General features: G+C 42.7%; 1 protein-coding gene across 1 annotated transcript; it reads right to left on the bottom strand.

Moving 5' to 3' along the window:
• Nucleotides 1-215: 215 nt before the first annotated feature.
• ccar2 (cell cycle and apoptosis regulator 2) lies at nt 216-27,208 on the bottom strand. The gene is made up of 21 exons (XM_062961040.1): nt 26,999-27,208; nt 23,692-23,784; nt 22,693-22,784; nt 18,356-18,447; nt 17,474-17,588; nt 16,829-16,955; nt 16,138-16,234; nt 14,180-14,296; nt 13,069-13,303; nt 11,916-12,029; nt 11,085-11,248; nt 7,085-7,265; nt 5,799-6,059; nt 4,410-4,640; nt 4,090-4,273; nt 3,441-3,520; nt 2,823-2,969; nt 2,550-2,658; nt 2,182-2,379; nt 1,695-1,900; nt 216-1,417 (listed from the first exon to the last, which is right to left on the bottom strand). Exons 2-21 carry the CDS (start codon nt 23,756-23,758, stop codon nt 1,361-1,363), a joined length of 2,874 nt encoding a protein of 957 aa, XP_062817110.1. The 5' UTR covers nt 23,759-23,784; nt 26,999-27,208; the 3' UTR covers nt 216-1,360.
• Nucleotides 27,209-27,224: the final 16 nt, after the last annotated feature.

Below are 27,224 nucleotides of genomic sequence, written 5' to 3'. Positions count from 1 at the left end.
ACAGCAACACAGCAGAGTGACAGCCTGAGAGAGGCTACCTGGGTGACAAGTTAATGGTCCAAAGCAGAAAAGTAAATTGCCATTTTAAGTTCAATTTTTCCAAATTGACAAGCTTTTTTCCTCAGCTGTGGAATGATTACCTGGAACAGCATGTTTGTCAAGAGCTAAAGCTGCGTTTTCTCTGACCACAAAAGAAAGAGGCACAAGCTTCCAACTGAGGAAGAGAGACTTTTATAAAAGGGAACCTGGCCAGTTAAATACAAGTTGTTACCACATTTACAGACTAAAAGCAACACATCCAGAAGTGACAGACCACCTGAGGTGGGCAAGCAGGGGGCCAGGGCGGATACAACCAACCAATCCCTCTGGCGAGAAGGCGGCCCAAGGCCAGCCACTGCTTTTTTCCACAACCCCACCAGCTATTCTGCTAAAAACTACCACAGGGACCCAATGGGCTATCTACCACAGCCCTCTAGCAGCTTCCGCTACTTACTTCCCCCAAATGGAAGGCAAGTACCTCCTTGCCAAGGCCCTCAAAGCCCATGCCTGATAGCCACGGATTTCACTTAAATGTGAAGCCTAACACAACACACAGCAGGCTGCTGAGCCATTGAAGCTACATCTGGCAAATGAGTGGTTTTAAGACTGGCCAAGACAGAACCAGCGTAAGGGTCCAAATGCTACACTGGATGCATGAAGGTGGAGACTCATCCATACCACAAACTGGGCTGCGGCACTGAATTCACATCCCATGGAGAGAGAGCACAGGCAGGACCCATGCTACTGATTCTGAAGTTCTGCCCGGTTTGATGACTGCCTTTGCAGCCCTCCAGAACCATATTCTAGTCAAAAGGCAAAAGCTTGGGGAAAAGGAAATGAAGGGGAAGCATGGAGTGAATGAAGGGGCGGGGAAGAGTCTCCACGCAGCACAGAGAGGCAGGCGATGGAGTCCTTGGCAACTGTTGCCCACTTATAAAACCGCCAGGCTCAGAATCGGGCTCAAGTTTCCTTTCTGATGACAGACAGCCTGAGAATGCCTAAACTGCTCACACAATGGACCATCAAATCTCCTACCTAATGGGCATCCTTGAAAAAAAAATAATAACGGTGGCTGCAGCATATGAACTGTGAATCCCAACCAGGCTTAGGGGAGGTGGGCCTTTCCCCAACCCTGAGGTGGCAATGGTGGTGGCGGCATTGGTGGCTGTGGCTTGGCACAAAACCCAGCCCTGGCTTTTCACGTGGCAGTGAAAGGGTTGGAGGTCTCCAAGGCATAACCCAGCCACTAAACCCACAGCTCTATAAATATCAAACCAGGAGACAGATCCTCCCTGCTGAGCTGCTACTCCTCCAAGGAACATCAGTTGCTGGAGGCTGCTGTTGGTGCCGGTTCCTTCTTTTCTAAGCAATTATTGGTCTGGAAGAGAGAAAGAGGTGGGAACAGCAATAAGTGGAATGATTATTGCATTTAAACCCCACTTGTCTAGTTTCCAACATCTCAGAACTTCTGAGAATGCCTGCCATAGATGTGGGCGAAATGTCAGGAGAGAATGCTTTTGGAATATGGCCATACAGCCCGGAAAACTCACAGCAACCCAGTGATTTCGGCCACGAAAGCCTTCGACAACATTATTCCCTTCAAAGAAGAGTTCCACATTCTTTTCAGCATATACTCCTCTACTTCGACTGAATACCTTCTCAATGATCTTCTGGATTTCCAGCTGCAGAGGAGCCAAACGCTTCTTGTTCTCCTGCAGCAGCCTTTGAAAATTAGTTTTTTGCTTCTCGGTCACTTTTGACTGCTCCTCCATCTCAGTGAGGCGCTTCTGAAGCTCTTGCACTTCTAATGTGAGTGACTTGTTGGAGGCCTCTGAGGCGGAGAAACGAAGCTGGGTCTCTTCTGAAAGGGGAAAGAGAACAGAATCAGCCTCCAATACAGACATCAAGGCATTGCAAACATCCAGCCGAGGCAAGGATGAGTGTCCATCTCTTTGAATCCAAGCAACTTGAGAGGAATTAAAGACGAGTGCAAATAATCAAAGTCAACAACATCACAGGGCCATTGTGGGAACAATGTGGGAGAAGAGTCCGTAATGTTGCCTTCTATCTATCTACAGCAGAAGAACATCTCACTGAATTCTACAGTGGTGCACTTTGTTGGGGCAAATGTGTGCAGCTCACCCAGTTTGAGCTCCAGTGTGTGAATTTTGGTCTCCAGATAGAGGCGGCTACTTTCTGTCTGCTCTGCTTTTTCCAGCAGTTTATCCACATTGAGGACGGCTCCATTATGCACAACCATGTTACCAGACTGAGATGCTGGGACAGATTTGGCAGGAACTGCGGTTGTAGAAGAGGAAGAAGGCAGCAGCGTGAGGTTCCCTGCAAGAAGAAGGCAACAGTTGCTCCAGTTGGCTTTGAAACACAGAGACTGGGAATAGGGGAACAATATTAGGACTAGAGAAACCCCAACATGGAAAGCCCCCAGACCATGCCATCCATGAAACTTCACACAATGGAGCACTCCCCTCTTGTTGCCTTTTTGTACCCACCTAATGGCTCCTCATTGGGGCCCAACTCAGTCCCTTCCTGCCGGCTGTAGCGGAGGCTGCGGTAACGGCACACGAACTGCGTCACCACCCGGTTCACCAAGTGCTTCACCTGTCCCCAGATGAGACACACACCCACTCCGTGAATGGCACTGGGAAAGGCCCACAGACAGATCCTCGTGCGCTCTGTGCTTGTCAGAAAATGCCCCAAATACTTCAAACCTTCCCACCACCCCACAAAATAATAATAATAAACTCTATTAGGCCGATGCTCACCTGTTCTTTACAGAGGTGCAGACCTAAGGTAAGGAGGATCTTTTCTATATCCTTCCGATGCAGGTAACCGCAGCCATTCAGGTCAAAATAAACGAAGGCAAGGAGGGCATCCAATGGTAACACGGCGCTTGGGTCCAGCCCTCTGGACTTGGGGAGGGAGGATTAAAAGGGGAAAAAGAAAGAGGGCTGCTCAAATTGACAAAGCACTACATCCACAGACTTGTCAGAAATATTAAAAAATACCTAGGTATTTTTAATTACAAAAATGTGAGTCAAGCACTGAAAGGGTTAAATAAGCTAGTGTTGCCCTGAGGAGCCTGTTAGAGTTAATGGGCCAAAGCTAGTGTCGTCCTGAGGAGTGTGAGAAGGCCTCAGTGTCAGATGGCCTGGTGTGAGAAGCTTCGGTGTGAAAGCTGCTGTGTGTAAAAGCTACTGTGTGAAGCTCCGGTGTAAGTTTGGTGTGAGAGGAAGCTCTGTGAAAGTGAGGCTGTTTATCTTTATAAGAAAGAAGCCCAGCATGAAAGCAAAGAAGTATAAATAACTTTTTTGTGTTATGGAAACCAATACTAAAAGAATGAAATGGACCATAAACAAATCCAAGAATCTAAAGTCACTAACCACATCGTGAAGTGAGGAGAACTCCATCTCGGACTGATTGGATGCAACCGATCTCACTTCAGCATCTTCCAGTTTGACACCTGTAGGCAAGGAAGGCAGCACACGCTATGTGAAAGGCCAGTCTGCAAACTGTTAACGAAACAGCACAGAAATGGGCAATGGAAATCAAATCCAAACATGGATGCAATCCCTGATTTGGCAACAACTATAGTAATCAATGGCACTTAAGGAGCAGAGACATTGGCTTGAAAGCAGAGGCATCAGTTTGCTCCTCTGCTCCTAGACTGGGTCTGTTGGCAAAAATAAACCCAGCTTCTCTCTTTGTCAATACTTCTGGCTCCATCAGCAAGTTCCTGAGAGGAGAACGGCAGCCTCTCATCACCAGCTCCAGAGACACATTGATCTGAGATTTGATCAACTGGTACATCATCTTCCAAAACACCTTAATCATCACAGTCACACAGTGGAGAAACAGCTTTGACATGTCTGAGAATAGAAAGTAGCAGGGAAAGGAACCCAGAAACCCTGACTTTCCCTATTTGGACTTAGCTGCCGTTAAGTAAAGCCTCTCTGCACATAGCGTCACTGCCCTCCCCACAACTCCTGAAGCTCCGCCCAACAAGATGGCTACATTTCCCAGAGCACCAACCAAAATCCTCCTCCTCGTCTTCTCTTAGCAGCAGCAAATCATCCTCTAGGCTCAGTTCGCAGAGGTCCTCTGTGGAATCCTTTGGCTCCGATTTCACCTTTCCTCCAACTTTCTCCTCCTTGGCCAAATTTGACCCATCCTGACCCACTGGCTTCTTCTCAGCCTCCACAGCTGTCTCCTCTTTCTATAGGAGTGAAAACCATGTCAATAGGAGCATGTGTATGCCATGAAACTCCCATCCCTGACTGACACCAGAACTCTGCAATCTAGATGAGAGCTGATGCGAGCTGGCCATGCTAATGTCCAGGAAGGAGAATCACCTGAGCTTCCTTCTGGTCACTCTCTGCTCCTTCCTCTGACTCGGGTTTCTCCAAAGGTTCTTCTTTGACCTCGCTCTCTCCTTCCTTCTCTGATTCTGCCATTTTCTCAGCCTCGGGATTCTTTGCCTCCAGTGGCTCCTCCTTCTCCGGCAGGGCCAGCAATGCTTTGTAGAGCTTGTAGCCAAAATCCCGCTGCATCATCTCCTGGAAGAACTCTGCCGCTACGGCCACCTCATGACAGAGAGGGGACACAAAAGGGACCAGTGAACAGAAGGCAAGGAAAGAAGCCCACATCACTTACAAAAAAAACCAGAGTGCTCAAATCTAACAAAACCTTCCTAAGGGCAATAAACACAATGATGGGGCAATCTCCATAAAGCCTCCTCTATGCTTTGCTTGGATTCCCTGCCAAATGCAAAGGCTCCTTCCTCCTTGCCTATATTTTATGGGCATCTTTTAGTGGCTGCTTCACCTAAGGTCTCCTAAACTAACTCAGCTAATTTCCACTTATTTTTTGAAACTCCCACAATTAAAAAAAAAAGATTTCACAAGAGTGAATTCTGAGACAGTATTCGGTTTACATAGAAAAAACAATAATCAAAAGGACCAATAAATACACCAATATAGCTTTGCCAGAGCAAGATTAATCATAGCCAAAGACTGGAAAGGGGAAACAGTCTAACTAAAAAGGATTGGAGGGAAGAATACGGGAATATATGCTAATGGCCAAACTAACCAATAAAAGGAGGAACAAAAGTAATGAGGAAATTAGTCATAGCATATCTGAGTGGAGAGTCAGTGACATAGAGGAGCTTCACTAGGAATTTACTATTACTATGAACAAGGATATATAAATTGGCTTAAAGGCTTCAAAGTGCTTCAGCGTCGGAAGTCATGGTGAAGGGTGTACAGGTGTGGGGAAGAGGTTTCATTTTGTGTGGGATAGGAGTTTCGGGGAGTGCATGGCCCATAATATGTCATGTGTTGTTTGACTCCTATATTAAAAAACTCCTATATTAAAAAAATTGAACTCCTATATTAAAAAAATTAAATAAGAAAGTATAGATTGAAAATAGTGGATAACGTGTAGAAATAGCAAGACTAAATGATTAAGTTACTGATATTAATATGGATTCAATGTCAGAAATAACTGGTTGATTGACTAATGTAGATATGCATGTATATATAAAAATTATTGTTACTTGATTATATCTGCTGTGATCTGTTGTTCTGTTATGTATCATAACTATAATAAACTATTTACTAAAAAATAAAAAAGCCTGTAAGCCAAACTCAACACTCAACTACTTGAAAGTTAAAGAGAAAAAGGGCAGGAAAAAAGCACAGAAGAGATACAGCTTGGAAGTCTGCTAGACAAAGGAAGCCAACCTCGAAGGAGAGCTTCTCCCGCTGCCTCCTGTACTCCAGCAAGGTCCAAAGGGAGAGGTTGGTACAGCTGGGTTGACCTCCCTGCAGTGCAGGTTTTGGGGAAGCAATAATGGCAGGTTCTAGGGGAGGAGATGAGGCTTCGGGTTCAGAGGGGGAGGTCTCAACACCTGGCTCCGGAGCAGGATCAGCTGTCTCTGCTTCCTGTTCACTGGTTTCCGTCTCTTGTTCAAGACCTGTTTCAGAAGACTGTTCAGCTTCTTCCTATTAAAGAACATAATCATTTCAGCACGGACTAAGAGAAGCAAAGAAAGTCAGTGTTCTACAGTAGTTTGAATGTAGGCCTACAACTCTAGACCAGGGTTTGAATCCTGGCTCCACCATGGAAACCCACTGGGTGACCTCATGTAAATCACACTCTCAGCCTCAGAGGTTAGCAAGGGCAAACCTTCTCCAAAAAAACCATGCCAAGAAAACACAACATTCTCCTTAGAGTTACCACAAATAACAACTTGAAGACGCAACAACAAGAGAAGCCATCTCTTAGAAACTTGCACAGTAAAAAACAGAAAGGTAGTAACCATGAAAATGAACAAAACCTGGCTACTAGTATTTAAAAACTGTAAAAATCAGGTCAGTAAATAAAGAACACACAAAAATACCTGGAATTCCAGACATGAAACAATCAGGGCCAACTAACACCTCCCAACAAAGGATTCCCCCAGGCAGGAATCAACCAGGCCTTGAAGCTGCAAGGCTTTGCAGTTCTAATCAAGGTGATTAATTGCAACATCCACACTTGCCTCCAAAAGACAAGAGTTCTTTCTCCTACCATTGACATTATTCCACAGATATAGAAATCCCCCTTGGCTGGCTTATATACCTCACAACCTCTGAGGATGCCTGCCATAGATGTAGGTGAAACGTCAGGAGAGAATGCTTCTGGAACATGGCCATACAGCCCGTAAAAATTCACAGTAACCCAAGAAGTACATACTCATAAGCAAAGACTAATGAATCCTTTCAATCTCAAAGCAAAGTGGAATACCATTTCCAAGTGATCCATCTACAATAATGCAATGACCCCAAAAAGCTGAGATAAGACACAAGAACTTGACTTGAACCATTCTGGATCTACTAGGTAGTAAAAATGACTTCTGTTATCAATAAGAAATAGTAGATAAGAAAGGAAGACCCTCTCATTTCTAGCCATCATATACTAGGTTGCCAGAATCTATTGAGCCTTCTCCTTAATCAAAAGTTGCTATTGAATTCTATCCTGTTCTTACCATCACCGCTGTCTCTTCTTGTGGCGGTGCAGAAGGGTTTTTCTCTGCTTTCTGTTTGCATAAGGCCTCCCATTCCTCCAGAGACGGCATGCAGCTCCAGACATCTGGCAGGAAGACCACTGTCTGCTCTTGATGAGATGGGTTTCCTTCTCGCAGATATCTGAACTCAGCAAACCGGAGCCTGTTGCACAAGGATTGGAGAGAGAATCAGGCAGCGCCTGTGACGGTGATGGGACCGACACAGCGGCCAGGCACCGGTTCACGACCTGGACAGCCTCTTTAGCATTTGGTGAAAAGTAGTAGAGTTGGACATCATCTGTGTACAGAAGACATAAAACTCCAAAACTCCGGATGATCTCACCCAGCAGCTTCATGTAGATGTTAAACAACTTGGGGGGACAGTACTGAACCCTGCGGGTCACCACCGAACAATGGCTGCAGGGCCGAGCAGGAGTCCCCCAACAACACCTTCTGGGTAAAATCCTCCAGGAAGGACTGGAGCCACTGCAAAACAGTACCTCCAAGACCCATCCTTGTGAGGTGACCCAGGATACCGTGGTCTATGGTATTAAAAGCCACTGAGAAGTCCAGAAGAATCAACAGGGACACACTCACCCTGTTGAGCTCTCGGCAGAGATCATCCACTAAGGCGACCAAGGCTGTCTCAGTTCCATTTAAGTGTAAGTGCAATCCCTCTGCTAGAGTTAAGGAACAGACTGTATGAAAAGCCACTTTTTCATCTGTCCTTTTTAAAATACATTTTGTATTTGGGGATCCCAAACCATTGCTGACATTCCGTTCATGGGTCTCAAGTAGACCAGATGCATTCAATCAGTTGTCGTGTGGTGAGTGAAGATGTAGCTAAATCCCACTCATTCAATGGGTTTGTTCAAGCCAGAACTAATAATAAAACCCACGCTATTGTGTGTTAAGGCATTTATCTAAACATATAATAAAATTTAAAATCTGTACGTGTGCATGTGGCTGGGGTGCCCACTTACACAGACAAGCTCCTGCCTCCTCAAACAGCTTTAACCCACAGTGCTGTGGAGTCACCAAAAGCACTCCATCCAATGGCATTTCAGGTTATAGCGAGCACCATCAAATCCCTCCAGTACGTTCAGTTGGTCATAGGGGTTCTTTGTGCCAAGTTAGGTCCAGATCCATCATCTGGGATTTATAGTTCACCTGCAATCAAAGAGCAGTACAAACCCCACCGATGATGGATCTGGATCTAACTTGGCGCAAAGAACCCTTATGACCAACTGAACGTACTGGAGGGATTTGACGGGACTCCCATAGTGGGAATTCTAATTCATTCTGCAGCTGGAGAGCATACTGAACACCAATGTTGCACCTAGAGTACATTCGCCCAACATGACAAACTTTAAGTATTGATAGAGCTTCAAGGGGTTAATCTGGCATGATGTGAGTTGTACTACACTCATAACCTTATGCATTTTGTAAAATAAAAAAATGACTTCTTATAATAACCCAGGTAACGCCAGGTACTCAAGCTAGTATACTAGAAAACAAATCTGGGTTTAGCACCAAATGTACACTCAAGAGGATTCTCAACATATACATAAATACATCTCTGGCATTCAGGAGTCTGATTATGCATCCTTGAAAAGTTTCCCTGAACAGTGTTAGGGCCAACCTAGCTCTATTGGAAAAGTTTTAATCTCCAGCCAAGATAGTGGGTGATTGGCCCAAAAGATGTCCAGTCCCAAGCTTGGCCAGTTCCATCTGCAGAAGCAAACAACCAGTGAATACAAGCATAGCTCTATAATCATGGACTTCGGATATTCATTTTTCTAGCCCCATCCATTATGGTTGCTCCAGCATTGGAAGTCTCATTCCACGAATTTGGCTTCAGTCAGCATTACAGAACAGAAGGAGCAGGTTTCTAGGGAACAAACGCTCCCCAAGTACGGCTCCGTTCAACAAGTGGCGAGCATCAGGGGCCCAGAAGCTCCCCTCTTCCCTCATCTGTTGCTTCCCAAACAAGTCACATGTGCTGCCAGGTTTAAGCAAAATAAGATCAGTTGTCATGGTTACCCAGTGCAAGGAGTCTATATATAGCCATGCTGCTACCAACCAAACCTATGTGCTCCAAGTTCCAACTTGTTTCCTCGCTGCTGATTTGCTGGGCCTCTGAATTTGTGAAGTCTTTGTTGGCTCCCAGGAACTCACATGCAAAAGCATCCGCTGGAGCTCCAAGGGGCCAGAAACATATAACTCTTGGTTAGAATGGAGGCACAAAAGGATTATGCTTGGAAACAGATCCCAAAAACTCAGCAAGATGCTCATTCTGGCAAACTGGGCTCAGAAAAGCAAAAAATATACCATTAGAAAACCTTAAGCTCAGCCAGATACTTTAACCTCAACCACTGTGGAAATGGCACTCATCTCCATGCTCTCAGCATCTTCTCCTACTCTTTCCACTGGTCCTTCCAATATAGAGTGAAGACACTTTGAACTTATCTAGACAGCAGAATTAATGCAGTTTGATACCACTTTAATTGCCATGTTCCACTATTATGGGACTGTGGGATTTGTAGTTTTCCAATTCCCATTTAAATTATGTAAAGTACTAGCAAGGGAGATCTGGCGTGGGCTGGTCCATGAGGTCAGGAAGAGTTGGAAGCGACTGAACGAATAAACAACAACACTAGCACCCTCCTTAGATTCTAACAATGAATTTCCAAACATGCCTGGCATGCTTTTCCTGAACTTCAAACTGGCTTGCAACTAGTTGCCAAACACAGCCACCTAGTGGCCAAAATAACTTGATTTCCTTAAATGTTTTGTGCATTTTGATTGGCCAATAAAAGTATCACTTCTTTTATGGATCTTGGATTTTGTTTTATGCTGAGGATTTGTGAGTCTGTACTGATTAATCCAGTTTTTCTCAACGTGGCAGACTATGATCCCTATGATTCCCATTCAGTTTTCTTTTGAAATTCATAATATATGTTTATAATGTTTGATACCCAAGGCCAACAAAAATATTAGTATCAATAATCATCAAAAGGAACAATTGAAATGTCATCATGAAAACCACAAGCCAAATCCACAGAGTGCAGCAAATATGTTTAAAACAAATCCAGCCAAAAATTAGCACACTCCTCTCTAAACCCTGAAATGTTTATTCATTCAGTTGCCCCAGTCTATAGCAGAAGAGGAATATGATGAAGTTATGACCACATGAAAAAATGCTATTATAAATTATTTCCAAAATGGCATATTTAAAATGTAGTCAGGCCTACAGACAAAATAAAGGTCCAAAAAAATCAAAACTAGATTATGCAAGATGCTCTTACTGTTTCATGATTTCACTGTTTCCCTGAAAGATCTCTCCAGTTACTATAAAGATAACCACCTGAAGTCTAACCCTGCCAAGACCCAAGTGTGTGCTTTCCATCTACATAATCGTGAAGCCAATAGGAAACTGAAGGTCACCTGGTAAGGCCAAGAGCTTGAACACTGTTCCCACCCTAAATATCTCGGCGTCACCTTAGACTATACGCTAACATTTTGGAAACACTGTGTGAACACCAAGCACAAAGTAGCTGCATGCAATGACATCCTGTGGAAACTTACTAACAGCGCATGGGGTGCAGACCCAAAATGAATATGAACATCAGCCCAGGCCTTGTCTTACTCAACTGTTGAGTATGCCTGCCCCATCTGGCATAAATCTGCCCACACAAAGCAGGTGACTATAGCACTGAATGAGACATGTAGAATAATCACAGGATATCTTAAACCTATACCTCTTGATAGACTCTATAAGCTAGATGGCATTGCTGCACCTCTCCAATAAACCACCTTACAAATAGTATCTGGAAAGGCTTTATATAAATGAAATGAATACAAACACAGAAATACCTAAAGAAAGGACAATTTACATGAGAATAAGATCAAGTGGTGGTTCTTCTCTGTGAAAAAAATGGCCTAGAAAGGTGCACTGCAGCATCAGAAAAGCCAGAATTACCATTTGGTGCAGCCCGTCAGGTCCAAACCAGTCTGAACCTTCGTGCAACGGATGGCAGTGCGAATCAGGACCATGGGGTTTGCTGCTGGGTCGGGGCCATCCAGAGAAGGGGACCACTCCCCTCCTATCAGCACTGTTTCATCTGCTTTCTTTCCCAGCAAGAACTGAAGACAGAAACACAAATGCATATCTCCTCAGCACACTATCGAGTCATACGCTCAGATCTTGGAGTGAATGCGGGAAGAGGCCTAACATGAAACAGGATATATGTGATTTGGTATTGCTATGTATTACTACAAGCTGTTTCAGCAAATATTATCCATTAAGTATTTAGCCAGCTGATGGGAAATTGAGTAGGCAGCTGCAAACTGTTAGTGGGGTCATTCCATGCCAAGTGATCTAAACCTTCCCACCATCATGTCTCCAATTTTGTTCAAATTTTAGCTGTAGCACCAGTCAGGTGTTAAACTAAGTTTCCCAAAATGTAAAGTCTCAAACTGCAATATTTGCTGATCTAGACCTCCTTATCTGAAGGGTAGTCAGTCAGCATCTGCACGACATTTAATAAAATGCCATTTTTGGGGTCTAAGTTTTGGGAACTTTTTAAAATTTTAAACCACTTGGCATGGAATGACCCATTGTTGTCTACTGATTTCTGAGAAACAGAAAAGAGTTGCACTGGACACCTTCCATAAAGAGGTACCTACATTGCCCAGGGATCCCCATGTAGCCTCTTCCCATCAATGAAAGAATTTGGGCCTTACAGTTTTGCTCACATTTAATGCTGCCATCCATGTATGCTCCCCGCTCCTGGACATTCAAGATACTCACCTTAATTTGCTTGGCTGGGTGCTCAGGACTCTCTCTCTGGTCACTGGGATCATCAATATATTGCAAGCAATGACGGTAGAATTCTTCTAGGCCCGGAGAAGACAACAGCAAGACCTGCAGCATCGCGGAAGGACCATAGCTTAGTGGCAAGGCAGCATGCAGAAAGCTCCAAGCTCAAACTGAAAAGGCCCTCATCCTCAAACTTTGGAGGCACATTGTGCATTAAACTGGACCCATGAGGAAATTTATGATACCCTCCCAAAAGACTTTCTCTATGCACCTTCATACAAGTTGCCTTTTTGGAGTACAAATTCCAAAATCAAGGATTTTGGAAGTTGTAGCCCAATTTCCTACAAGCTTTTGAGGAAAGGAGGGAGCAGTTGCTCATTTTAAACTAGCAGGGAAAATGTTACTGCACTATTTGCCTTTTAATGATGCTGCATTCTGGGTCACTTCATAAAAAGAGCTGTTGTTTCGGTTTAAATTTGGCTATTTACTGTATTTATTTCCATCATTTCTATCCCACCCTTCTCACCTGAAGGGACTCAAAATTTGGCTATTTACTGTAAGTTTAACATAATTTAAGTCCATCAGCTAAAGACCAAGATAACGCAGAAAGACTGTTTATAAATACTGTTATTGGTCATCATTCATAGCGCAGAGACAAAGGAGGCTGGGAGTTAAAAAAAACACAGATCTGAAATGTCTTGCTTTATCCATAAGCCAATTCCCTGTCATTCTGCTAACAGAAACATAAGTGCATTATAACAACCTGATAATTCAAATTCACAAAAAGGACTTATGCTGTACTGTACTCAGCATGAGTGATGAGCCCAAGAAAATTCTAGGCTTTAATTATATCTGAGAAGAAAAGACCGTCCTCTACACATACTATAAAATGCAGTGTTAAAAGAGCTTTATGGCCTTGATGAGAAGGTCAGTCCATCTGAGAGTTGCCCACCCATGTGGTAGAGTAGGAGAGGCAAAATCCAACAGGAAGGACACCCTCATTTAAAATCTGATACAAGTTTATTACTTTGCACACTTTATTTTCACTTTCCACATGTGCCGTTGCTGTTCATTCCTCATTTTGCTTGCACTAATCAAATAGACACCAAATCAGGAATGCCCATGCCTGCACCAAATGCTTCACCTTAGCACTGAAAGAGGAGTTGGTGTCTTCTGGCTGGGAATCCAAAGCGAGGCTCTCTTCGGCCAGAGGGGCTTCTACTGCAGGGCGAGCCAGCTGGATGCGGCTGGGATGACGGAGGGTCAGGGGCTGAGTGACCGGCAAGGTATCCAGCCAGGAGAGGCGGACATCATAGAACTCCTTGGGCAACTGGATGCTGCTGTAACGCCTTAAGATTTCCATTGCATCACAGGAGGGGCTGAGAAGATGCAAACAAGATGCTACCAAACCCAGACTTTGCAAAAATAAGATAACAAAACATATGCTACCTGTCCATGGGGAATCAATGACTTCTGTCATGTTCCTCCTCAGCAGGGAGGGAAAAATTAGCTTTCCCATTCATTCAAATGCAGAATAAGCAGATTTTTATTATTATAAGCAGAGTATTATTTTGGCACATTCAAGAAAATAATACTATTTATTTATTTATTTACAGTATTTATATTCCGCCCTTCTCACCCCGAAGGGGACTCAAGGCGGATCACATTATACACACATAGGGCAAACATTCAATGCCCATAAACACATCAAACAGAGATAGACAGACGCAGAGGCAATTTAACCTTCTCCTGATGGGATGTTCGATTCTGGCCACAGGGCGAAGCAGCTGCTTCATCATCCACTCTGACGGCACTTCCCCATTCCAAGTCATAATTTAGTTAAATTTGCCTCCCCACTTTTTATGAGTGGTACCTTATTTCCTACTTGATAGATGCAACTATCTTTCGGGTTGCTAGGTCAGCAACGAGCAGGGGCTATTTTTTATTTTTAATTGACGGCTGCTCACCCCGCCACAGGCTGGCCTTGAACTCATGACCTCATTATCAGAGTGATTTATTGCAGCTGGCTGCTCAACAACCTGCGCCACAGCCCGGCAATATTGCATTTATTGCATGTGGGTCTTATAAAAACAGAAACAAGTTTGCTAGTTAACATACTATAAATCTGGACCCTTCAGATAAACTGGGGTGCAACTAACCAACATGGTAACTAGGAGCTGAGATCATGCAAACAGAACTCCATTCCATTATTTCCTCCCTCCCCAGAAGCCCCTCACCCAGTCTCTTGTTCTTACCTGTCCAGGCTATAACAAGCCAAATGGACCCGATACTGGGGTGGTTCATGCCGAGGCCTTTTCACTCCCCATGGCTCATTCCCCTTCTGCTTTCGCTTCTTGGAATCAAAGTCATCCCTAAATGCAGGACAGAACCACAGTTATAAGGACAATAATTCTTTACAGGTGGCCATGGTTGTATTAATACTCAAATGCTAGACCTTCCCTGCTACTTCCTTAGTAAAACATAAACCTCACTATAGGAAAAAGAATACCCAGAAGGGTAAAAAATGAAGGGTTGGCAACAGGTTCTGGAAAATGTTATTGCCAATTTGGAAAAAAATGAAAATATTCAGTATTGACACATGTGAAAAGGAAGAGTACAGTAGAGCCCCCACTCTTTTAGCCTTTAGGAAAGATTTAAAAACGTGGCTTTTCCGGTGTGCTTTCGGAGAGTAACTGTTATACACTTCTTTTGTTACTCCCCCCAACATCTATCCTCTAGACTGTTCTTCTATCTTATGTCCTTGTTCCCCGTGGTTTTTATTCTTATCTTTTTCTCACCCCAAGTTTTAACTGAGTGTTCATGCAGCCCGCCCTGTTATATTGCTTTTTTTGATTTTGTGTTGTACTGTATGTGATTATTTATTGTATTGTTTAACTGTATTATGATATGTTGTTTTTATATTTTGCTATATTGTATTGTCCTGGGCATGGCCCCATGTAAGCCGCCCCGAGTCCCCGTTGGGGAGATGGTGGCGGGGTATAAATAAAGTTTTATTATTATTATTATTATTATTATTATTATTATTATTATTATTATTATTATTACCCAAGCCTCGCTTATCCAAGCCTCTGGATAATCCAAGCCATTTTTGTAGTCAATGTTTTCAATATATCATGATATTTTGGTGCTAAATTTGTAAATACAGTAATTACAACATAACATTACTGCGTATTGAACTACCTTTTCTGTCAAATTTGTTGTATAACATGAAGTTTTGGTGCTTAATGTGTAAAATCATAACCTAATTTGATGTTTAATAGGCTTTTCCTTAATCCCTCCTTATTATCCAAGATATTCGCCTATCCAAGCTTCTGTCAGCCCCTTTAGCTTGGATAAGTGAGACTCTACTGTATTCTTGGATGAAATCTCAATTTTGCTTTATTCCAAGTTAGAAACATAATAACAAAGCAGTAAAATGAGAAGCTACTTTTCAGAAATTTCAGAAAGCTAGAAGTATCCACCTCTTCTTCACATCTATCCATCCCAGTCTTGGCAAAAGAAGGTTGCACATTTACATATGCTAAACTATGTAATCTGAATGATACTTTGGCAGATAACCAAATAGCTCTGCTTTCGAAAAACCGTCACATAGTACTTGCAATAACTGCAATATCTCAAATGTAGATTGTATCGACCACTCCTGCTGTGACTGAAATTGACTGAGCCAATTAAATTGCCAATTCTGCTTGTTACAGCAGAAGTCCCCTACATTCAATAAGGAACCAGGCAAGATGACTTGAAGTACGGACCAAATAATACAGCTGACAGAAATCAAGAGAAATTGCTCAATTTTCAAAAGTTTACCTCAAATGCAAACCCAAGAGAAAAGTCACTGGTCAGATGAAAAATCTATGTTTTCTATCACCCTGTTTCTAAACCATAATAATCTGGAAATACCACAACATAGACAAGAGCATATCATCATTCCCCCTCAACTGATATTCTGTGATATCATAATACTTCTAAACACAGATGGTTTGTTTGGCCATCACTAAATGAAGCATCAGACCCATTAAAAAGGACAAAAGAATCCATGGGAGAACAGGGGAAAGGCTGGGAGAATTATACAGGCATCAAATTGATCCTCTCAGACCATTACAAACCTGCACAAACTGAATACAACTGTAAAAAAGTGGACAAAGAGGAAGGTGGGAAGAAAGATGCTTGTGATAAAGGATAATGATATGCTTACCATCTGCCCGTGTCTTGCCTGCCCTTTGGACCCCGACCAGTGTATCTCCCAAGGTGACCCAAATGGAGGGATGGCGATGTCTGGAAGAGACTCATTGCTAGAAAACAAAAACATTTCTACTTCTATTCTCCTGAATCACTGAGGATCAACAGCAGCAGCCCATTCTGATGATGATAGTAATAATTTATTTCTATCCCGTCTCCTCTCCCTGGAGGAACTTGTGGTGGCTTACAACAAGTAATAAAACAAAAATATGAGCAATATATGATAAACAACAACAATAACCAATTATATTTAATGTAATTTAAAATACCATAAGTATTAATAAATAAAAATTTAAAAGCAATTATCATATAAAAACAATCTAAGTATATACACTATTTGATGAAAAATCAAAATAGTAAACTACTCACATGCAGATGTCCCATACAGTTAATGACCACATAGTAGCATCACAGTTCTACCCACCTCTGATTTCCTAGGATTTACAAAATCTAGACCACCAAGATGGCACTGCCTCAGGTTTCCAGCCCTGAACCAACCCCCACCCTCAGCAGTTGTTTCCAAAAGTAATGTCTCTCTTTCAGTCCATAAAATGTCTCTCAATTGCTTACTCCTCTACTTTCTCTCCACTACCAAATATGCACGTGCAACATAAACAATAAACAATAAAACGTGCAACATCACTTACGCTTCTGGGGAAAGAGGGGAGGGATTCGATGAGGCTGAAACAGCAGTTGAGGCTGCGCTCCCAAGATGCCTTGCTTCTGTCCCAAAGAAGCCACATGGAGCAGCGGGGTGGGAGGTTTCAGAAGAGGCTACAGAACAAAAAGATGAGGCTAACTAGGAAGTCATTTGACAGCTAGTTCTCATCTAGTGCTCATATAATGGTCATCAAAGATTAAGAAGCAGTGTTAGCCAGGAATCAGCCAAGAGGTTTCAGTTTTCTCCCATCCTTAACTAAGCCAAGAAAACTGCAAAAGTGAAAGAAGGGGGGCAAAGCCTTATATACCAAAAGGCAATCAGCATGTGCAGTTTCGGAGAACACCAAACCGCCCAAGCCAGAACTAACTTGGTTTGCTATGTCAAAAGCACACACATAAGCTATTACACAATTTCCTTCTACTTGCCGTGCATCACCAGCCACTAAAAAGCTACACTGTGAACTTAATATTGAGATAGCAATCATCAGTGATTTCAGACTGCATTCTGCCCTGGATGGTCAAATTAACTTGGTTTTTTTCTGAAAAAATAATATAGTACCCCAGAAATCTAATGCAGATAAAAAAGCAAAGCTTCTTCCTTAAACATTTTAAAGATCAGAATACTATGGTACCTGATTTGATAATGTCTGGACCTTCAGTGCATTCCATGGCACTGATTGGCTTGGATTATAAACAGCTTTCACCAACACCTTTTCACCAATCTGCGGGATTCGGCCTTTGACAGTGCTGCAAAAACACAGAAAAACATTTGCAACAGTTCCATTGGGCCTAAGCTTTGAATACATAACTCTAGAGTTTGCAATGGAAAATAAACAGATCACAATCCAGCAATTCTGGTTTCACTAATCTGGTTCTGGTCTTCATACGCAGCAGGAAATAGCAGCTTCTTGTCCTATTTCACTAGGAACAAAGGAAGCCGATTCATATCAAGTCAAGACCATATTTCCACCTTATCTATTCTTACTAGTTTCAGCTCTCCAAGCTCTTAAGGCATACCTACTCTCAATTACCTGCCAAATGATCTCATTTACTTTTTAAACAAATCTGCAACTGACCCTTTTGTTTGCTATAAATTTGAGACATCAAGGATTGTGCCTATATTACCTTCTGCGGACAAAACATTTGTTTCATCACAACTTAAACCTGCTTCTGAATTTATACCTACAAGCCAAATACATGAGAGTTGGGCTAGAATATTTTCTCCCTTTATTTAATGTTAGGAAGAATTAAAGAACAGCATCCAGCAATAACAAACAGCACACTAGACCAAATCACCCAATTTTGCTGCAAGTGCAAAGCAAGTGTTGATTGTGCACTTAGAGCAGTGGTTCTCAACCTGGGGTCCCAAGATGTTTTGGGCTTTCAACTCCCAGAAACCCTAACAGCTGGTAACTTGTTTTTGTGACGTGTGCTGAGGAAAGCATTTAATTTTATTGTATCATATATAATGACAACAAAGTTATTCTATTCCGTTTTGGCAACATCTTAATTACCTTAACTGGAAGAAAACTTCATCATCCACCACTCCAAAGTAATCATGGAGACTGGTAACAATACCAGTAAAAACGCGTTGCTTCTCTCCCCCCTGAAAAAGCAAAGACCCAGAGAAATCACTGTAATAACGTAATGATAGGTCCCATCTAAATGCCAGCAACAAACATGTTGAACTTTTCACATATTATTCCTAAAGTCAATCATCACCCTTGTCACTCATTAAACAAGGTATCTCTTGGGTTGTTGTCTGTCTTTCGGGCTGTGTGGCCATGTTCCAGAAGCATTCTCTCCTGACGTTTCGCCCACATCTATGGCAGGCATCCTCAGAGGTTGTGAGGTATGGATACCTCACAACCTCTGAGGATGCCTGCCATAGATGTGGGCGAAACGTCAGGAGAGAATGCTTTTGGAACATGGCCACACAGCCCGAAAGACATACAACAACCCTGTGATCCCGGCCATGAAAGCCTTCGACAACACAAGGTATCTATTATTTAGACTCTATTCTCCCGGTCTTTAATAATGGAAGTACACTAACTACTAGGCTTGATCGATCCACGAAAAATTTGATTCTAAACTCGTTTCAAAACTAGAGGGGGGCAGCTTTTCGTTTCTGATGGTATTTCCGAATTTGGCCCCCCAAAAATTTTGAAATTAACGAAAATTCGTTATTTTCTAAATTAATTCGTTAATGGCGGACGCGCATGCGCAATTCCCAAAAACAGCACAGAGGGAGAGGACTTTACAGGACTCTCCCACCCTCATTTTTTGAGTGATCTTCTTCAAACGTGGTACAGTGGTAGAACACATTTAACACTGATAGCTCACCAAAATTTGGAACGTTTCCCTTATCCTCTGATTTTTGGCGAATTTTCATAGCTTTTATAATAAACCATTTTTTAATAATTGCAGAAATCTGTTCCTGCTTTGAAAGTCTTATTTCCTGTTAAATTGGGTTGTCTTTACTGTGAAAGTCATTGTTCTACTTCAGAAACTTTGTTAAATTGGTGTGTGTGTGATATATACTGTGTATATAGTCCCTGCATAATGTGTGTGTGTGTGTATAGGTAAAGGTAAAGGTATCCCTTGACGTTAAGTTCAGTCATGTCTGACTCTGGGGGTTGGTGCTCATCTCCATTTCTAAGCCCAAGAGCCAGTGTTGTCCATAGACACCTCCAAGGTCATGTGGCCGGCATGACTACATGGAGTGCCATTACCTTCCCGCCAGAGCGGTACCTATTGATCTACTCACATTGGCATGTTTTCAAGCTGCTAGGTTGGCAGAAGCTGGAGCTAACAGCGGGCACTCACTCTGCTCCCGGGATTTGAACCTGGGACCTTTCGGTCTGCAAGTTCAGCAGCTCAGTGCTTTAACACACTTTGCCATCAGGGCTCATGTATATATAATATACATACACATACACACAATGTGGAGAATATGTGGAAAGGTAGATAGATAGATAAGTTGGGAGCCACAGCGAAGGCACCTTCCTGGGAGCAAGGTCTAATAATAATAATAATAATAATAATAATAATAATAATAATAATAATAATAAAAATCCCTTACAATATCCAAGATGGGTACCATTATTGGCAGAGAAAGCCAAGCTGTAGGAGTTGAAATCCAATCATTTATCCTCCCTATAGAATCAATTTTATATGCATTTTTAGCTACAGAAAAGCTAAAATCAGGACAGTAAAAGAACAACACCCAGAAAATGGGAATTCCAGACAGGAAACAATCAGGGCCAGCTAATACCTCCCAACAAAGGATTCCCCCAGGTAGGAAGCAGCCAGGCTTTGAAGCTGCAAGGCTATTCAATGCTAATCAAGGTGACCAATTGCAACATTCACACTTGCCTCCCACAGACAAGAGTTCTTTCTCCCACGCTGGACCTTCCACAGATATATAAACCCCACTTGCCTAGCTTCGCACAGACGTCAAAACCTCACCGCCGGGCCCCTCTCTGTCTCTCTCGGTCTCGGCTCCATCCGCCGCCTTCCCGCCTCAGAGAGACACCAGGCCTGAGCTGAGGCGAGGCGGCGGCGGCGGCGGCCATTTCCCCCCTCCGTCTTCCTCCTCCTCCTCCTCGGCCTCCTTCCCCCTCGCCCCCTCCCATTGGCTGAGCCCGTGACGCCCCTTTTGCTGAGGGGCAAAAGGAAAGGGCCTGAATGGTTTGGGTGATTTGCAAAAGCTTTTTTTTCCTAACGAAGAAAACGACGACATAACGAAAAACGGCCTCTCGCGATTCGAAACCGCGATATCAGACGTGTGGACAACCAATGCTTCAAAATTGCTTCAAAACAAACGAAAATAACGAATTAATAACGGTTAACAGGGAAAACGAATTATTTGAGCAAGCCTACTAACTACATAATGTCTAAACTTCATTATCTCCACAAAACATCTTTTTGTTGCCTTTTTATTCCTGTCTAATTACACTGGAAAATTTACATTTATCTTAAAATATTATGAGCCATCTTGAAAATTAGCAAGAGGAGGGGGCAGGCTTGTTTTCTGTTGGACTAGGAGGAGGATTCAAATTGAAGGAAAAGAGATTCCACCTAAAAATTAGGAAGAACATCCTGACAGTAAGAGCTGTCTATCAGTGGAATATGCTGGCTTAAAGCATGGGGGAGTCTCCTCTGGGGGTTTTTAAACAGAGGCTTGATGGCCACATGTCGTTAAGGCTTTGCTAATGTCTTTCTGCACAAAAAAAGGGAGTTGGACTGGATGGCCGTTGAGGTCTTTATGATACATCCTTCTACGTTTGGTATGATTCAGAATTTGGGATCCGTACAAACTGGACAGCATGAAAGAGGCATCATTCCTTCTAAACTGGGCAAATGGGGCATACACCTCCAGACATATGACTTCAATCTTATGACAATGCATTTGATCTTACTCCTGCAACAAAAAAAATATCTGACCTACTAAATTTACGAAAATATATACAGGTATTTCTACCCCATTTTACCTACCCACGGACATTAAAATAAGAACCTACATTTCTCAAGTTCTCATTTAGTTATCGTAAATGTCGGAGCCCCCAGATGGCGTAGTGGACTAAGTGACTTGAAGGTTGGGTTGCTGACCTGAAAGCTGCCAGGTTCGAATCCCACCCGGGGAGAGTGCGGATGAGCTCCCTCTATGAGCTCCAGCTCCATGTGGGGACATGAGAGAAGCCTCCCACAAGGATGGTAAAAACATCAAAAACATCCGGGCGTCCCCTGGGCAACGTCCTTGCAGACGGCCAATTCTCTCACTCCAGAAGCAACTCCAGTTGCTCCTGACACGAAAAAAAATCGTAAATGTCTATCTTTCATATTACACATGCCAAATATCAGGGCTGCAAGTGAGATCAAGCCAGGTGAATACAATGCACAATATAATTTGCTAATGGCATGTCAGGTTAGTTGTTCTGGGAAAGAAGACTTGCCGCACTTCCACGAAGGTCTTTCCTCCTGCAATGGCTTTAAGTCATATTCGATCATCAGGGGAGGCCCTCCTGTCGCCACTGCCTGTATCCCAGACCCGCCTTGTGGGAACAAGGGAGAGGGCCTTTTCTGCTGTGGCCCCCCGTTTGTGGAACTCACTGCCCATCGAAATCAGGCAAGCCCCCACTCTTTTAGCCTTCAGGAAAGATTTTAAAACCTGGCTTTTCCGATGTGCTTTCGGAGAGTAACTATTACACACTTTTTTTGTTACTCCCCCCAACATCTATCCTCTAGATTGTTTTTTATCTTATGTCCCTGTTCTCCGTGGTTGTATTCTTATCCTTTTCTCACCCCAAGTTTAAACTAAGTGTCTCATGCGGCCCGCCCTGTTATATATATATATATATTGATTTTGTGTTGCATTGTACATGATTATTTATTGTATTGTTTAATTGTATTATGATATGTTGTTTTATATTTTGCTATATTGTACTGTTCTGGGCATGGCCCCATGTAAGCCGCCCCGAGTCCCCGTTGGGGAGATGGTGGCGGGGTATAAATAAAGTTTTATTATTATTATTATTATTATTAGCACTACACATGCAGCTCCAGTTTCATCCAGTGAAGAAAATCTAAAGCCCCATGCCTGAGGCACCAGAGGACCCAACACAGGCCTCTAAAGAGCCTTCATCTGATCTCTGGCTGAAATTCAAACTCAGACAGTGAACCCCTGTTCTGCCTCTTAGCAAAGACCCAGAGATATAGTCAACCCAACCATTTTAACACCTGAATTGTTCATGGGATTCTTAAGGTCAATTTCCTAAATGACAGGGGAATGCAAAAATATCAACACATCATCACCTAGTAGCCAACACAATGACAAAAGAAAGCCACTGACCTGAAGATGACGTGCCGCCTGAAGAATATCTGCTGAGATAGGAGGATTTAATAGGCCAGGTGCTGGTCCCAATAAAGAGGCTGGCTGGGCTCCTAGAGATAAGAAACAAATCCCATTTTATTTTTTGAATGAAACTGAAGACATTCAACAATAGTTAGATGTTATGTTAGAAGACACTCAGCAAGATAACAGCCATATCCTACATGCTACCCATTGGACCTATATTTATTTCGCCCAATCTGGCCCTCTTCTCAACCAAAGCAATTTCTTGCTAGCGTTGATAGGAGTTGGAGTCCAAATATCTGGAGGATATCTGGTTAGGAAAGGCTATTCAAGACTAACTCTTGTGTAGATCATACAATGAAGCCTGGATGGGAAATGTATAGTTCTCCTTTTGTTAACCTACAATTTCCATTATCCTTCTCTACTAAAGTAGCTAAGGTTGATGGGAGCTGCAGTGCACACATGCCCCCCATCTCTGCTATAAAGCAAATGAAAGCTAGGAAAGACCACTCTTTTAAGAGAGTCAACAGCTATACTTTTATGGCTTTGTCATTTAAGACAAAAAATGAGAATATACAAAGTATTTGAAAATTTACCCAGAATCTGTGTTGATGAAAATTTTTATTATTCCAATAAAACAACGTTTTGATGACAATGCCATCCTTAAAATGTGATTAACACCAAGCCACATGCACAATTAACCAAAATAGCAACCTCTAGCCCCTGAAAGGAGTGTCAAGATTAAATATTTTCTTGACTTAGCATGGTTTTTCTTCTTGTCCCATGAAATAATACCCAAAGTATAACAATTCTGATTAAGCATGTAGATTTGTATAACACAACAGGCAAGCATTTTAAATTTAAGTTTTGTCAACAGCAACTAAGAAAACTCATTTATAGAAGAAACAAGGAAAGAAACAAATACACACACACACACACACACAAAGACTGAAGCTACATCACAGTGGAGCAGGGACACACTTTGGTTGGACCAACCTGAGAATGATCGGGCTCCCTGAAGATTGCTGGTTCTCAATTGCTTCTGGCGTTTGAACTGTGCCATGTTGAAAAATATGACAGTTTTCTTTCCTAAAAATGCACACGTAACAAGACATGCATAGGTTACAATAGTATCCTATTCCAGTAAACAGCATATAGAGTAACGAAAGGAGAAGATCCCTTTCAGTTGAACTGTCAAGCATCAAGCTGACATGCACACCATACACTGCTAAACACTTTTCCAAATTGGTTATTGGTGCTCAATAACCAGCAAAGACCCTGATTTCTCAGCCAGTTCTTGTAAATACAGCTTGGGTCAAATAAAACTAACTTTGAAGCACTAAGACTAATTTTGAAACAAATACACTTTTTGATTATTTTTCAAAGTTGGACAAAGATTCAGTAGCCTCTGGAATATTTGATCATGATGATATTTATTTATATCCCACTTTTTCTCCAGAAGGAGATTCAAAGTGGCAAGTGATCTGTGACTAGATTTCTTAAAATGACAGGCATCATTATAACTACTCATTCCTTTGGGTTCAAACTTAACTATGACATACACCGCTGCTTCTTAAACTGTGGGTCCTGACCCCAAATGGGATCTCCTTAGTTCAATACCTATTCGAATGTATCTCCCACTATGAACCACCTTGGAGATTAAAATCATCTGGGGAGGCCCTGCTCTCAATCCCACCTTCTTCACAGGTGTGATTGGTGGGGACGAGAGACAGGGCCTTCTCAGTGGTGGCCCCTCAGCTGTGGAACTCCCTCCCTAGCGATACCAGATCAGCCTCCTCCCTACAATATAGTAATAGTAAGGAAGCCATTTGTGTTTTCACCTCAGGCAGCAACTCCATCCACACTGTTGGATGAATGTGGTTTGATATCACTTCATTATTACTATTACTATTATTATTATTATTATTATTATGTTTATTATTATTATGTTTATCCTGCTTTTTCTCTCCATACAGACTCAAACCAGCTCACAACTAACAGGGTTGCAATACAACTTAAAATATACACCTGTCAATAACCTGGCCACGGATATCTGCAGTAGTTGGAGTTTCCGGGCACTTTTCAAGGGCAGCCCCATGTAGGGCCTGAGAAGGGGCCCGAATCTCCTTATGGAGAGAAAAAGCACTAAATAAACATAATAATGAAGTGAAGAACCAGAGTGAAGAACCGGGGGGGAGAGGGGCAGGAAGACATCATTCCACCATGTCTTTTGTGTCATTATGACAATATAATATTGTACAATGTTGATATTGTGCTGTGCTAGTGATGTGATATACTGTATGTACATGTGGTATTGATGGTGATACTATAGTGTGTTACAGTGTGATAGTGATAGTAATACACTATTACAGTAGAGTCTCACTTATCCAAGCCCCACTTATCCAAGCCTCTGGATTATCCAAGCCATTTTTGCAGTCAATGTTTTCAATATATCATGATATTTTGGTGCTAAATTCGTAAATACAGTAATTACAACATAACATTACTGCATATTGAACTACTTTTTCTGTCAAATTTGTTGTACAACATGTTTTGGTGCTTAATTTGTAAAATCATAACTTAATTTGATGTATAATAGGCTTTTCTTTAATCCCTCCTTATTATCCAAGATATTCGCTTATCCAAGCTTCTGCCGGCCCGTTTAGCTTGGATAAGTGAGACTCTACTGTATAATTGTATTATGTGTTGCATGTGGTATCGCCAGTGGTGTTGCGTCATGGTAGTGCAGTGTGGTAGTGTATGATGCTTATGTTGTGCTGTACCAGTAATGTAATGTATTGTATGTACTACCTATAACTTGTAAGCGGCCCTGACTCCCCTTCGGGGTGAGAAGGGCGGGATATAAATGTCACTAATAAATAATAAATAATGATAAGAGAAGGGAGGCAATTACGTTTTCATCGCAAGCCACAACTTCATCCACACTGGAGGGTGAACGCAATTTGACACTTTAACCTCCATGGCTCAATGTGATAGAATAAGGGATAAACTGCCGGGCCCAATTCAAGGTGCAGGTTTTGACCTATATGGCTCGGGCCCTACCTATCCATGATCGCATCTCCTCCTATAAGCCAGTGCGGACCTTGAGATCATCCGGGGAGGCTCTTCTTGCGCTCCCACCACAGTCTCAAGTGCGGCTGGTGGGAACGAGGGAACGAGCCTTCTTGGCAGTGGCCCCCTGGCTCTGGAATGCACTGCCAAAAGAGATCAGGCAATCCCCTACATTATCCAATTTCCATAAGGAACTGAAGACCTGGTTGTGTCAGCAGGTTTTTGAGTAATTACATTGGAATACTGCCGATTTCTGGGCCTGAATATATTGCACAAGATTTCTCTTGCCTAAAATGATACATTTTAATATATTGGGTTTATGGTTCCCGTCCCCTTGATCAGGTCATGTAAGTGTTACTTATTGCTATAATTGTATTACAGTAGAGTCTCACTTATCCAAGCCTCGCTTATCCAAGCTTCTGGACTATCCAAGCCATTTTTGTAGTCAATGTTTTCAATATTTCGTGATATTTTGGTGCTAAATTCGTAAATACAGTAATTACAACATAACATTACTGTGTATTGAACTACTTTTTCTGTCAAATTTGTTGTATAACATGATGTTTTGGTGCTTAATTTGTAAAATCATAACCTAATTTAATGTTTAATAGGCTTTTCCTTGATCCCTCTTTATTATCCAAGATATTCGCTTGTCCAAGCTTCTGCTGGCCTGTTTAGCTTGGATAAGTGAGACTCTACTGTATTTTACTTTGCTTAAAAATGTGTTATTATGTTGCTATGCAATGTTTGTGTTGTTTTTATGATTGGAAACCGCCCTGAGTCCCATCCGGGAGATAGGGCGGTATATAAATAAAGTATTATTATTATTATTATTATTATTATTATTAAGCTGTGACCCAAACATGCTCTGATTGTGAATGGAAAAAGCCTTGGTTAGAAGGAAAACTCCTAGGGTTCGAGAGCATTGAGCCATGGCAGTTAACGCTCTGGAGAAGGCATGGGCCCTCCGGGTGTTTTGGACTTCAACTCCCACAATTCCTAAGAGCCTCGGGCCCCTTCCTTTTCGCCCTCAGCCGCATAAGCGGCTGAGGGCGAAAAGGAAGGGGCCCGAGGCTCTTAGGAATTGTGGGAGTTGAAGTCCAAAACACCCAGAGAGCCCAAGATAGCCCATGCCTGCTCCAGAGCATCCCTACTCAAGAACAGGCCTCAAGGCCTCGTCCTGGCCTTGCTCTAAATGCCTCGCACCAAACCCAAGCCCTGAGGGAAGCACCTGTTTCCAAAAAGGCCGCTTCTCACTGAGGAAGGAGGCGGCCCAGGGTCCAAGGCCGGGTCCCGGGGGCGTCTTCCCCCTCTGAGGGAACTCCAAGGCGCCGCGAAGACCCTCTCGCCGCCTGCCAAGCCCGGCTGCGGCGCCGAAGACAAAGGGGCCCGGAAACGCCACCAACGGATGTTGCTCGCCAACGGAAACGCCGCGCGCAGGAAGCGCTCCTGCCCGG

This window comes from Anolis carolinensis, unplaced genomic scaffold, assembly GCF_035594765.1.
Source record: "Anolis carolinensis isolate JA03-04 unplaced genomic scaffold, rAnoCar3.1.pri scaffold_8, whole genome shotgun sequence".
In the NCBI taxonomy this organism is placed as follows: Eukaryota; Metazoa; Chordata; class Lepidosauria; order Squamata; family Dactyloidae; genus Anolis; species Anolis carolinensis.
Note: the sequence above shows the minus strand (reverse complement) of the source record. Positions and strands in the feature narration are given on the sequence as shown.